The sequence below is a fragment of the Daphnia pulicaria genome, chromosome 6 (assembly GCF_021234035.1).
Source record: "Daphnia pulicaria isolate SC F1-1A chromosome 6, SC_F0-13Bv2, whole genome shotgun sequence".
Taxonomy (NCBI): Eukaryota; Metazoa; Arthropoda; class Branchiopoda; order Diplostraca; family Daphniidae; genus Daphnia; species Daphnia pulicaria.
In genome coordinates, this window is record NC_060918.1 from 15,752,695 (window position 1) to 15,767,708 (window position 15,014).

General features: G+C 42.0%; 2 protein-coding genes across 2 annotated transcripts; both read right to left on the bottom strand.

The window, feature by feature from the left end:
* Positions 1-460: 460 nt before the first annotated feature.
* LOC124342112 lies at positions 461-2,572 on the bottom strand. The gene has a single exon (XM_046795083.1). It carries the CDS (start codon positions 2,570-2,572, stop codon positions 461-463), a length of 2,112 nt encoding a protein of 703 aa, XP_046651039.1.
* Positions 2,573-2,768: 196 nt separating this feature from the next.
* On the bottom strand, positions 2,769-5,159 carry LOC124342113. The gene has a single exon (XM_046795084.1). It carries the CDS (start codon positions 5,157-5,159, stop codon positions 2,769-2,771), a length of 2,391 nt encoding a protein of 796 aa, XP_046651040.1.
* Positions 5,160-15,014: the final 9,855 nt, after the last annotated feature.

Genomic DNA, 15,014 nt, shown 5'->3' on the forward strand with positions numbered 1-15,014 from the left:
AATGTGTAAGAAATTTGGTATAGACACGAGGGCGTGTCTTTTTAAAGAAAGGAGGTATGTAATGCGCTGCCCAGCGCTGACCAAGAGTGCATACCGTTTACTATGTATCGTCTGTATCCCCGCCCCTTTCACGCTCTTTCCCCTTTTGACAGCCACGATCATGTTGTCCCCTCATAAATAACTTCCCCCAAGACAGGATCGTTTCGTCCCGCTTGGAACGACGTTAATTATCGATACCTACAACCCCTCCCAAATGGCCGTGCGGGAATGAGTATATAAACTCCCGCCGCACCCTCCAAGAGTTAGACTAGTCATCTCACTCATCCTCAACAGATGTAAGTTAAACTCTCTCTCTCTCTCAGTTTGTATTCTGTGCTATGTAGCAAATAAACTAGTTCGGCCTAAATGTTTGAACCGTTCTTCGAAGTAAGCGCGCCTTTTCGAGCCCCCAAAAAGCGCCTTACACTATTCCAACTGGCCATTCTCCGCGGCGATTGTTTTCATCGATTATGATGACTTCGTCTCCGACTTCGAGGCGCTTTGTCGGACGGAACCATTTTTGGCGCTCGATTAAATTTGGAACGTACTCGCGCATCCATCTGGCCCAATACTGGTCTACGATGATTTGCGTTTGCATCCAGCGGCGGCGAGTAAGTTTGTGCGAGTCGTCTGTGATGTTTGGTGGAATGTGGGGCTCGTGACGACCGAGAATAAAGTGGTTGGGCGTGAGAGCTTCTGGTTCGCGGGGGTCCATATGGACGTTGGTGAGTGGACGGCCGTTCAACAAGGACATGACTTCGCTGAACACAGTTTGAAGTATTTCATCGGTGACTGACTGATCTTGGAGGACTGCGCGGAGTGCTCGCTTACTGGATTGCACCATCCTCTCCCAAACTCCACCAAAATGCGGTCCTGACGGTGGCGAAAAATTCCATTTGATGTTTAGCTCGGCCGCGTGCGTAGTGACCTTTTCTGAATTGAGTTTGTCGATTCCTTCTCTTAATTCTTTTTCTCCTGCTACTAAGTTGGTCCCGTTGTCGCTGAATATGGAGGCGGGTTTTCCACGGACGCTTATGAAACGGCGAAGGGCGTTGATGAAAGCGTCGCTTGTTAGTGACCAGACTACCTCTAGATGAACAGCTCGTGTTGCAAGACAAGTGATTATTAGACCATATCTTTTGTCCGTTTTTCTCCCGATGACAACATAAAGTGGGCCGAAGAAATCTAGTCCTACATTTTTAAATGCTGGTAAGAATGCTTGAAGACGTTCTTTTGGCAGGCTTGCCATAATGGGCGGTTTTGGACGGGAGCGAGACAGGCGACATTCGCGGCATTTGTACAGCATTTTTCGGATTTGGCGTCGACCACGGGGCACCCAGTATTTCCATCGTAGCTCACTTAAAGTCCATTCTACACCTGAATGGTGTACCTTCTGATGGGCGTCGGCTATAATGAGGGTGGTTAGGTGGTGATTAAGTCCTAGAATTACGGGATTGCGAGCCTCGGGGGAGATTTCAGCGTGTTTGAGGCGGCCTTCGGCTCGGAGGAGCCCATTCTTGTCGATAAACGGATTCAATTTTCGTAAAGGAGAGGTATTTTTTACGTACTTTCCGGCGGATATGGCGGCATATTCTTGAGGGTATGCTTCGCGACATGCTGCTGACAGACATAAAGTAAGCGCTTGGTCTAACTCATCGGCACGGAGTGGCGTTTTGTCTTCGGCGGGGCGATGTAGCTGGGCTACGCTGCGTTTCAAGTCGTTGAGAGTTTCGTGGTGGCGAATTATTTTGTTAATAGGCGCTGATTGCTGGGACGGGATTGGTTCTACATTTACGTGGCCGACTGTTCTTTTTGGGCACCACTCGGTGTCGTTAGTTCCGAGTGGTAGTAGCTCGGCCTGTCCTGATTCGAGAGACAAAGGTTCCGTCAGAAATGCTGGTCCACCTAACCATTGAGAAAAAGATTCTAGCTTGGAGGGGGACATTCCTCTCGTGCAGTCGTCGGCGGGATTTTTTGATCCGGATATGAATCTCCATTGTTCTGGTTCTGAATGCCGGAGAATTTCGCCGACGCGATGTGAAACAAAGCTGGAATAGTTGCAGTGGGAAGAATGGATCCAGCGAAGGACTATTTCTGAGTTCGTCCAGAAATAGTATTCTGCAATGGGCAATCTTAATTCGCCCTTTATCGTTTTTGCTAGTCGAACAGCGGTGACTGCGCCTTGGAGCTCGAGGCGGGGGATAGAGAGTAACTTTAAAGGAGCCAATCGGCCTTTAGCAAGAACAAAGCTCAGATGAATCTTTCCTTTGGCGATGGTTCGAAGGTACGCTACTGCGCCAAATGCGTCGGACGACGCGTCTGAGAAAAGGTGCAATTCGAACTGGCTATCTTTAAGGGGGAAATCTGCCGTTCTGAAACATCGTGGGATGGAAATTTTTTCTAACGATGGTAGCTCTTTGGACCAAGAGTTCCATTTCAGCAGGATTCCATCTGGCAACGTTTCGTCCCAACCTAATGCTTTAAACGAGAGCCTGATTTTTGGGCCGGTACGCGTTCTTGGGTTGTTCGCCATGTCGCTTGAAACAGAATTTTTGCTTGAGTGATAACGGGTAGAAGGATGCCTAATGGGTCGAAAGTGCGGGACATTGCGGACAGCATTTGACGCTTCGATGTGACCATTTCCATTGGCCGGATTCGGATACGGTAGCAATCGACGTCGCAAACCCATACGAGGCCGAGCAAGTATTCAATCGGCAATTTGTCGAAATCTAAATTGAGTGACTCGATCGTTCTGAAGGTGGAATGGAGGCTAAAAGGCGTCGGGATGAGGAAGCAAACGCCGTTAGACGGAAGCCTCCGGACGCGAGAGACTTGACGGCCTGTTTTGAGAAGAGGATGGCTTCCTCTTCGGTTTCGAACGAGTCGCTTAAATTGTCTGCGTAGAAATTGTCGACGAGTTTTTTAGCTACGGCTGGGAATTGCGAATTGCTGTTTACTGCGTGCTGCAGGACCCAAAAAGACGAGGAGATGGCTCCAAAAACTTGCGTCGTCATCTGTAGTGTTGGGAGCGGTTCGTCACTGCCTGGAGTGCGCCATACGAAGCGTAATGCGGATTGGTCTTTGGGGGTGACTCCGACTCGGTGATACATGCTTTCTATATCTGCAGATACAGCGACTAAATACTGCCGCGATCGGAGCAGCACGCCGGTTAAGTTGGAGAGTAAGACAGGGCCACGTAGGAGAAAGTCGTTAAGGCAGACGTTGTTGAATTTAGCTGAACAGTAAAAAACCACACGGATTTTGTTTGGTTTATTCGGATTAGTGACGACGAAATGGTGTGGGAGATACCAAACCTTTCCGAAAGGGAGTTGCAGCTGGTCGTACGGGACTTCGATGGCGTAGCCATTTGCGAGATGACCTTCAATGATTTCACGATAACGAATAGCGTTGACTTTGTTTTCTTGGGACAATAAGCGACGTTCGACAGCGTAAAAACGCGACACTGCATGTGCGCGGTTGTTTGGCATGTTCGGGTTTGGTGATTTGAACAAGAGATCGACTTGCCATCCGCAACGAATATTTAGGATTGACGATTTTAGGATGCTGATTGCTAAAGCGTCTTCGGGGGAGCTGGGTTTTGTCGCCTGAATGTCTACTCCGAACGTTTCTGTGCTGTAGAATTTTTGTACGAGGTCGATTAGCTGCAAAGTGGGGGATATTCCATTGACGTTTACACTTCGCTTTGCGCTCGGTCCGCGGATCAGAGAGGGTGGAATTTTTCCTACTACCGCCCAACCAAATACTGTTAAATTAGGGCGTGGTTCGTTGTGGCTGGATATTCGAGAGTCTAAAATTTCGTGCGCGTCTACTATATCAATTCCGATAAGCAATTCTACTTTAGATGAGTCGATAGGAGGCAAATTTAAGTCGGAGAGGTGGGGCCATTCAAATTTTTCTGTATGCCAGTTGATATTACGTGGTGACAGCTGGATATCTGGGACGGTGAAGGCATCGGTTACTTGAAATGTCCTGGCTTTATCGGCAGAGTCGAGTAGAACGGCGTTATGGAATGACCCAAATCGTATTTTCTGATTAGCTCCTTTGAGGCGAAGCCTTTGTGCAAGACTTGATTTTATAAGAGTGGCTTCACTACCAGGATCAAGAACGCCGAATGTAAGGATGGTTTCTTTGTCACTATAAACGACTATTGTGGTTATGGCGAGTAGGACGGGTTTCGGCGACGTTTTTGGTGCGTGAACTAATAAAATCTGGAGAGTTGCTTTACCTTTTGGCTGAGGCTTTCCAGGAAAAACGCGTTCGGCTCCATGAATGAGAGAGTGGTGCTTGCCGGGGCAGGCATTACACGCCACGTCGGTGTTCCTGCAGGATCGCCCATAGTGTCCGGGAAGCAAGCACTTGAAACAGTGGTTATTTTCTCCGCAAAGGGCTGCTCGCTGAGACGGCAACATTTTTCGGAATATGCCGCATGCTTCGAGACGATGGCCAGGGTTATCGCTGCAAGCTGGACATGCAGGCCATTGGTTGTCTGCTCGATTGGGTCTCTCGGATGGGCTTTCGACGGAATTTGGAATCTTGAACGCGACGGAATTTTTTAGAATTGTTGGCGGGAAAGGTAGTGCAGGGCGCGGTGGCGGGTTTTGCTTCGGTGTTACGTAATTGTTGAGTTTGGCGCCGCGCAACTCTTCCGCTCCTACAATGGCGTCAATCCAGCGGTCAAAGTCGGCTAAGGAAGAGACCTTTGGACGTAGATTGTAAGCATAACGTCCCCAGTCCTGTTGCAAATTGAAAGGCAACTTAGTGGCGAGCTGGTTGACGACCGTTGAGTGCGTGAATTCGTTCATACTTGGGTCTCCGGCTACGCTAGATACTGCATCCCGGACGAGAGAGGCTAGGTCGGCGAGGGACTTGAAATCGCCGTTACGGAATGATTGCACCATTTGCAAGTGCTGGATGTGGGCTTGAATAATCAATGCGGGCACACCATATTTGTCCTTTAGCTCGCTCCAGGCTTGAGCATAAGTGTAAGAGCCGTTGAAAAGATTCGCCATTCTCTTCTGAGTGTCTTCAGTAAGGTTCTCGCGCAAAGCTAGCACTTTGTAAAGGTCTGGTAGTGTAGTTTCCTCTATAGTTGCTCTCATCACCTGGGCGAAAGCCGGCCAGCGGCGGCAATCGCCATTAAATTTTGAAATCGCTATTTTTGGCCAATGAGCTGGTGGCGGATAGTTGGATGGCCCTGAAGATGGATGCGTGTACTGCGCTTATGGCGACTGTTGCTCTCTGTGAGACGTGGTTGTATCGAACTGTAGGAACCTTCTTGGCTGCTGGTTGACTTGCGTTGTAACCGCTGATGTTATAGGCGTAGAGGCGAATGGATGGGGTGGTTGTAGAAGATTTTCTGGACAGACGCCATCCCGTTGATTGATCGCCGCTTGAATTTTGCTTAAGTTTTCTTCTCCTCTTTTTTTAATCTCGGCGAGTGTGCGCTCGTGATCTTGCTTGGCTTGTTGCAATTGAGCTTCTAGATTGATATTTGCATCGAGCGGTGGCTGATGTGAGCGTATGCTTAGGTCCGGTGTTGTGCCTTCATCTGCGCGGCTTCTATGCTGGCTTACACTCCAATGACCGGATGTATTCTTTCCCTTCCAGGCTGAATTTTGGTCCAGGGAGGAGAGGTACGACTTCATTCGGTTTAGACAGCTCCCGTTTGAATCTTGAACGTTGTCGAGCCATGTGATTGCAGCTGCCGTTTCCTCCTCTGATAAAGTTGGCCGGCTGGCGTAGCGCGTATGGAGCGCTACTACTCTTCTCAGAGCAGTTTCGAGTTCGGATATATTACTCCTTACATCGTCGGCCTTCGGCTTCTCGTTCAGAAAGTTGCCAATACGGGTGATGAGTTTCGTGTGAAATCTCTTGGCTACTGTGCGTTGAGCAAATAGCACATGCTTGTCGTTCGCCAAGTCATTTTCGTCTTCATCCATTGCTTCGATAGCTTGATTGGTCGGATAATGTGACGAGGCAAGGCAATGTGCTCCTATAAGAGCCGGATTAGTTTGTGAACGAGAGAGACATGATAAAAATTAAATACCCTTTTTGATGTTATTTGTCGGGGGTTCGTAGGTCGATGTTCGGTTCTGGGTGTTCGATGTTCGATGTTCGATGTTCGGTATTCGATGTTCGGTGTTCGATGTGCGGTGTTCGATGTTCGATGTTCGAGGTGCGATACAGTTACATACGGCTAGAATCGCTCTATCAGATGAGAGGGACATAAAAAAAGACAATTGATTTCGAGTGCTTTTGGTAATAAAGACTTAATCGGGCAACTATATTCATTCGGGCAGATGTGTTGGGCATATTTGTCAGAAATTCGGATACGTAAATGAAGTGCTTGCCGAACGAGAGACTTACCGAAAGAAGCATATGCTGCTGAGTCGTTGTCGGCTTCCTTCACTAGCCTTTATCCCGGGTTTCGGCACCAAAATGTGAACTACTCGCGTCACAGCGAACGAAATAGATTAGAACGAGAAACAAGTTTTGTATTTCACGGAACTTGAACACGACAGGGAGAAATTATATCAATCAGAACGAGAGAAAACGTGATTCTTCTTGAGGTTTTTTACTCTCGACTGCCCGTCGTCTGCTGCTCTGCTTTCTCATCCTCTTCTTTTTCGATGTTGCCAGGTATCATTGTGCCGGTGCACAACAATGGTTTTGTATTAAAGTTACTTTTGATTAGATTCCTTAGTGACTCACGAGCTTTATGTTTAGGTGCTTTTTGCTTTGTTTTTAGGTGATCTTCAAACACGAGAATCTGATCAAACTACTCTTTTACAGGAATCCCTACTAACACGGCCCATCCTCTTTATGTAAGATGTAGATAAATATGGGATGGATAGATCCAGGTCGCAATTGTGGGGCGGTAGTATAGCGTAGGTATAAATTTATTCGGATCTAGGATGGGATCAAATAAAGAATATTCATCGTAGATCCACCAGCGTATATTCATTAACATACTGATTGTACATCAAAGTAATATACTCGGGGGTATGATTTTGTTGTGATACCATTTGGTACATACACAGAATGTGCATCACAGTATAACCATATTAGGTACACAGTGGACGAAAAAGCTAAAAAATATCTCAATTTCCATTACTCCCAAACGTTTGTTCTTAAATTGTACGAACAGTTGGTCAAATGGTTAGAGAGGCGAGCTACGGAATTGAAGGTCAATAGTTCAATTCTCGGGGTAGACTTTTATCTTTTAATTTCTGACAGAAATCATATCCAAAGATGGATGTTATTTAAGGATACTGTGTATACACAAACCGGTATATTCAAGGGACATACAAATGGTACGTGCGGGGAAGGGGAAATAAGGATAAACATGAAGCATTCCATGGATATGCTGTTTATATCTCCCTTATCCTTGGGAGTACGCTTCAGTCATATCCATGGTACATCGCTGTGTTAGTAGGGATATTTCTGAGTTCTTACCAAACTAGTACTGCATCGACCGGAAATCGAACCCGGTCCGCACACGTGGCAAGCGAGCATTCTACCACTGAACCATCGATTGGACATTGCTCAAGTCTACTGTGCACAAAGAAATTTTTAGAAAATACATTGCATCATAAAAAAAAACAACATGTCCTCTCCGACTTAAGACAAGGCTTTGTCTGAAACTTTTTCATGTAACAGACAAAGACATGTCTTAAGTTTTTCTTATTTTTATTACATTGCCTCCTTATATTTGTTATACATTTATTTTATCCCTTTTCAATTCACAGCATAAACGTCCAAACATTTATATTCCCTTTCATAATTTTATAAAAAAAATTCTGTTTTAATGGTATGGGTGACATAAAAAATTTCAGACAAAGACTTGTCTTAAGTTTTCCTTATTTTTATTACATTGCCTCCTTATATTTGTTATACATTTATTTTATCTCTTTTCAATTCATAGCATAAACGTCTTAACGTTTATATTCCCTTTCATAATTTTATAAAAAAAAATCTGTTTTAATGGTATGGGTGACATAAAAAATTTCAGACACAGCCTTATCTTAAGTCGCAGAGCATGTTGAGGGTTGCACATTTTGAGAATTTTTTTTCTTTTTATCTTAGCATTTCTTTAAAAAACTTAAACCTTAGCGTAAAGCAATTATCAAGTTTACTTCAAGATTTGAAAAAAAACATTTTTTGAAAATTCTTCCCATTTTCATTGTTGGAGCTTGGATACGTTGCTTAAAAAGTCGGTAAATTTTTAATGTGTAGATATTCACAAATGGCCTCCGGTGGTAAAATTTGCAGGGTAGAGGTTTTGTTATATTGACTCCGGCGGTAAATTTGCAGGATAGAGGATATTAACGCTTTGCCTCCGGCGGTAAATTAGTAGTGTAGAATTTTTCACGCATTGCTTCCGGCTGTTTTTTTTTCAATGTGTATATTCTTTTTACTGTTTTACTTTCTTATTTTACTGTTTAGTTTTGTGTAAAAATTTTTTTTTTCGCGAAATTTGGACTTGTCTGAGTCATGGCTAACAAAAGCATCCGTAAAAAAAAATTTATCCTTATAAAAAGTAAGACTATAACTAAAATTGAACCATCAATCTCTATATTACAAAGCCGGTGCTATAACCATTATGCTATTACAGATTACAACTTTTATCATTTAAAAAATAAATATATTGTTTTGCGTCAACGCCGTGTTTTTTACGTGAAAAATTTTCTATTACGATATATCGTCGGTACCACATCTTGGCTGCGCATACCCATACCCTGAAACGCCGTTATTCACGATAAACGATGTAGGCGGGAGTGGGCTTGAACCACTATACTTGACATCTTGAATCCAGAGCCATAGCCACTACACCGTCAGCTGCTGTGATTGTGTAACCTTTGCTAGATTCAATTGGCCTCCGGCGGTAAATTTGTAGGGTAGAGATGTTCACGCATTGCCTGACATAGGATATTCACGCACGATTGAATTAAACGGACGCGACAACGAATACGATTGCGGTCACGGGGCAGACGAGTAGCGCACGATCGTTCATTATTTTAGTGCTTATTGCGGGTCCGTCCGTTATTTTAGCGCTAAGCGAAATCCGTCATCTGTTTTAAGCGGCTCGCACAGCAATAAACAGTTTCGTTGAATATTTTGTGCTAGATCTAGCACTAATCTAAGCGTGCGTGGCGATAATGATTGAATGATAATGATTTTTGTTTAACTTTTGTGAATTGCGCTAAACGTAGCGCAATTAAGTTCATTGATAGCATTTACGAAACGAGGAGAACCAGCTAAAATAAATATTTTCAGCGAAAAATCGATAAGTCTCGACGAAATATTTATTTCGTGCTAGATCTAGCGCTATGTAAGCGCGCTTGTCGAAAATGATTTAATTGAGATTAACGCACGCGCGATGCGCTAAAATGCAATACATTTCACATATAATTTACGAAACGCTTAGCGCCACTTAACGCACATCGCATTTAAGTAAAATGAACGGGCGCACTTCTCGTAAATTTTGGCTTGAAATTAATGGCGCTAAATTTTGCGCATCTTGCAGACGCATACACATAGGCTAAAAGAGCGCCTGTAATTTGATCTATTGGCCTGTATAGAAATGTACAGTCACGCCCATGTCTATTTTTAGCGATTATTGCGGGCCGGTTCGCCATTTTAGCGCTAAGTACCGCCTGTCTACTGTTTTGGGCGGCTCGCTCTAAACAAATAATTAATTTAATAATATCGCGCTAGATCTATAGCGCTACTAAGCGCGCATTGCGCTAATTTTTTTCTTCTTAATAACTTACGCGCGATTAAAAAAATTTTGTGTGCTACTTAACGCGCATCACACTAAACGAGCTCTCTCATCAATTTTCATATGAAATTTATCCTGCTAATATTTTAACCATAAAATTCACTTGCTGGCGACGACACGTACACAGATTAGTCCGATTATGGGTTTCACGACGGTCGATCTGTCCCGGTTGATCGGCTACCCGTCGTTGACGGCTTTTCTTTACGGCCGAGTGACCTCGCTACTCAATAAATAAAACAAATTATAATTTAAAACCAAAATTTGCGAGAAGCGCGCTTGTTGAATTTACTTAAATGCGATGTGCGTTAGCCTTAAGTAGCGCAGAATATTTAATTTAGCGCTTGCGCGTTTCGCTAATAAAATAATGAAAATAACCGCGCTAAATTTCGCTTATCGTGCACAAGTTTATCACAAGTAAATGACAAGCGCAATGCGAGCTTACATCGCGCAAGATCCAGTCTAGATCTAGCGCGAAATATTTGACTAATCTATATTTCGCGCTAAATATTTTTTTACCTGGATATCCGGGTTTCGTAAATTATATAATGAACTTGATAGCGCTACGTCTAGCGCATCCCGCAAAAGTTAAGCACAAATAAATCATTAGCGCCATGAGCGCTAAGAAAGATAGCCCTAATTCTTGCTCGAAATAATTGACTTCGTTATTTTTCGTGCAGTGAGCCGCCAAGAACGGGATGGGTGACGATTACGCTTAAATAACGGACGGGTGCGTGTGCTACTCGTCTGACCGCTGTCGCCACAATCGTTTTCCTTGTCTCGCCTGTTTAATAAATTTTAGTGCGATGCGCGTTAGGTAGCGCAATAACATATTTATTTAATCGCTTTCGCGTTTCGTAATAAATCTGACGAAATGGATTTTCCATAAAGTATAGCGCATCCGGCATCGCGTGCTATAGTGAAGCGCAAGTAAATTTTTAGAAGCCTACTACGCGTTTAAAAGTGTATGCTGTTATTTCCGCTTTGCCAGCAGCCTGAAATAGCGGACAGGCGACATAGCGCTAGATCTAGCACGAATTATTTGACTTTTTTAGCGCTAATGTCCGTTTCTGAGCGAAGAACCACCTGTCTATACTGTTTTAGGCGGCTCACTCCGCGCAAATAATTAATTCAAAAATATCGTGCTAGATCTAGCTCATAAGCGCGCATTGCACTAATGATCTGGATAACTTGCTTAAGATAAGCTAAATAGCGCACGATAAATATCATCATAAAATTTAAGAAACGAGGAAGTGCTAAAAATAATATTTTACCCTTAAATTCCGTGCTGGCCAGACTAGTGAGACTACCGCTTGCTTGCAACGACACACATGTGATTCATGTAGTCGCAAAGGGGCAGTACTGCAATCCCGGAATTAAACGGCGAAATATTACCGCAATAAATTTCAGCCCAAACTTTGCGGGATGTGCTTCCGTTGTATTTACTTTAATTCGATGCGCGTTAAGTAGCTATATGAATTAATTTTTTAAATAGAATTGAATTTTTTCTTTAATATTATGATAAAATTCATGGCGAAGAATAATAAATAACAATAAATAGCAAATTGTGCGTAAGTTAATCTTAATTAAATCATAAGCGTCATGCACGCTTATTAGCGAGAAATCTAGCGCGAAATATTTAACGTAATTATTTTCATGGAGCGAGCTTCTGAAACAGTGGACAGGCGACGCTTAGCGATAAAGTAACGTGTGGTGCTCAAAATTTGGCGCAATTTATTTCAGCCGGAAATTTGCCAGAACTGCGACAGTTCAATTTAGCCTACTTGATTATGATGCCCGGTAAGCAGCGTTAAATATTTATTTCAGTGCTTGCGCGTTTCATAAATAATAGGATGAAATAAATTAGAATAAATTTAGCGCAACGTGCGCAAGTTAATCAAAAAAACATTAGCACAATTCGCGCTTACATAGCACTATATCTAGCACGAATTAGCCTATTTGACTTCGTAATTTTTCGAGCTCAAGATTTTTTATAGCGGTTTATCTTCGTTTCATAAATTATACTATATTAAACTTGATTGCGATTAATTTATCGCATCCCTCAAAAGTTAAGGAAACATTTATCGTTATTAGCGCCATGCTCGCTTAGATAGCAATATAGATCTAGCGCGAAATATTTGACTTTGTTTTTTTTGTTCACTGAGCAGACGGGCGGCACTTAGCGCTAAAATAATGGATGGCCGGATCCGTGATAAGCACTAAAATAACGGACAAGCGTTCGGTACTCGTCCGACAAGTCACCGCAATCGTTTTCATTGTCGCGCCCATTTAATAATATTTGATACGATGCGCGTTTATTAGCGCAAACTATTTATTTCAGCGCGTGTGCGTTTCGTAAATTTACGAATTTAGCGCTTCGTTCACAAGTTAAGTACAAATAAATAATTAGAGCAATTGACTTGATTGCGATGCGCGTTATGTTTGTATGATATGTAGCGCTAAATATTTATTTTAGCGCTTATATCGCTCTTTTATAATATGATGAAATTAATTGCGCGTAATTTAGATCATCGCGCGAAAGATAATTTCAATTTATTTTTTAGCGCCATGCACGCTTAATATATAGCGCTAGATCTAAAACGAATATATATATCTAAAACAACTTTCAGCATTCATAAATTTTCTCATAAATAAAATATATCTAAAATAAATCTGACTGGATATAAAATATATCGCACATATGTAATCTTCGCGTTTACCTTTCGGTTAGTAGCGCTATATATAATAGTCCCTTGTCTATAAAGCGCAAAGGGCTAAAATGGGGAGGAGTTTGTTTGTGTTTCTGTCTGTTTGTTTGTCTGTAGGTGTGAATGCACGCTGTGATTGGTCGAGCTTACCACCGGAGGCAATACGTCATCACATCTATCTTACAAGGATACCGCCGGAGGCTATGTCGCTCTACACTGCGAATTTACCGCCGGAGGTCGTGCGGGATTTCTCTACCCTACAAATTTACCGCCGGAGGCCAATTGAATCTAGCAAAGGTTACACAATTTTAGCAGCTGACGGTGTAATGGCTATGGCTCTGGCTTTAAGATGTCAAGTATGGTGGTTCAATCCCACTCCCGTTTACATCGATTATCGTGAATAACGGCGTGTCAGGGGATGGATACGTGCAGCCAAGGTGCGGTCCCGACGATATATCGTAATAGAAAATTTTTCACGCAAAAAACACGTCGTTGACGCAAAACAATATATATATTTTTTAAATAGTTAAATTTAATCTGAAATAGCATAATGGTTTCAGCACTGGCGTGGTAATAAAGAGATTCATGGTTCGATTGTTATGATAGCCTTTTTTTTTATAAGGATAAATTTTTTTTTACGGATGCTTTTGTTAGCCATGACTCAGACAAGTCAAAATTTCGCGAAACAAAAAATTTTTACACAAAACTAAACAGTAAAATTACAGAATATAAATATTGAAAAAAAAACAGCCGGAAGCAATGCGTGAAAAATTCTAAACTACTAATTTACCGCAGGAGGCAAAACGTTAATATCCTCTATCCTGCAAATTTACTGCCGGAGTCAATATAACACAACCTCTACCCTGCAAATTTACCGCCGGAGGCCATGTGTGAATATCTACACATTAAAAATTTACCGACTTTTTAAGCAGCGTATCCAAGCTCCAACAATGAAAATGGGAAGAATTTTCAAAAAATGTTTTTTTCAAATCTTGAAGTAAACTTGATAATTGCTTTACGCTAAGGTTTAAGTTTTTTAAAGAAATGCTAAGATAAAAAGAAAAAAAATTCTCAAAATGTGCAACCCTCAACATATGCTCTGCGACTTAAGATAAGGCTGTGTCTGAAATTTTTTATGTCACCCATACCATTAAAACAGAATTTTTTTTATAAAATTATGAAAGGGAATATAAACGTTTGGACGTTTATGCTGTGAATTGAAAAGGGATAAAATAAATGTATAACAAATATAAGGAGGCAATGTAATAAAAATAAGGAAAACTTAAGACATGGCTTTGTCTGAAATTTTTTATGTCACCCATATCATTAAAACAGAATTTTTTTTATAAAATTATGAAAGGGAATATAAACGTTTGGACGTTTATGCTCTGAATTGAAAAGGGATAAAAAAATGTATAACAAATATAAGGAGGCAATGTAATAAAAATAAGGAAAACTGAAGACATGTCTTTGTCTGTTACATGAAAAAGTTTCAGACAAAGCCTTGTCTTAAGTCGGAGAGGACATGTTGAAAAAAAAAACATTTGTCTAGCAGAGCGTAGTTACGATCTACGGACCTCTGGGTTATGGGCCCAGCACGCTTCCGCTTCGCCACTCTGCTTATGTTTATTCTTTCAAAAATAGAAACTGATTCCAAAAAATTTGTACTTCTGTTGAACATTGGCGATTTCAATTTTCATAATTATCGCCTAAGATGTTAACCCACACGATTGACACATGGTTTTGTATTAAAGTTACTTTTGATTAGATTCCTTAGTGACTCACGAGCTTTATGTTGCTTTGTTTATAGGTGATCTTCAAATACGAGAATCTGATCAAACTACTCTTTTACAGATATATTTCTGAGTTCTTACCAAACTAGTACTGCATCGACCGGGAATCGAACCCGGGCCGCCCAAGTGGCAAGCGAGCATTCTACCACTGAACCATCGATGCGAATTTGCTCAAGTCTACTGTGCACAAAGAAATTTTTAGAAAATACATTGCATCATCAAAAAAACATTTGTCTAGCAGAGCTTAGTTTCGATTTTCGGACCTCTGGGTTATGGGCCCAGCACGCTTCCGCTGCGCCACTTTGCTTATGTTTATTTTTTTTAAATAGAAACTGATTCCAAAAAATTTGTACTTCTGTTGAACATTGGCGATTTCAATTTTCATAATTATCGCCTAAGATGTTAACCCATACGATTGACATGGTTTTTTATTAAAGTTAATTTTGATTAGATTTCTTAGTGACTCACGAGCTTTATGTTGCTTTGTTTATAGGTGATCTTCAAACACGAGAATCTGATCAAACTACTCTTTTACAGGAATATTCATGAGTTCTTACCAAACTAGTACTGCATCGACCGGGAATCGAACCCGGGCCGCCCACGTGGCAAGCGAGCATTCTATTACTGAACCATCGATGCGAATTTGCTCAAGTCTACTGTGCACAAAGAAATTTT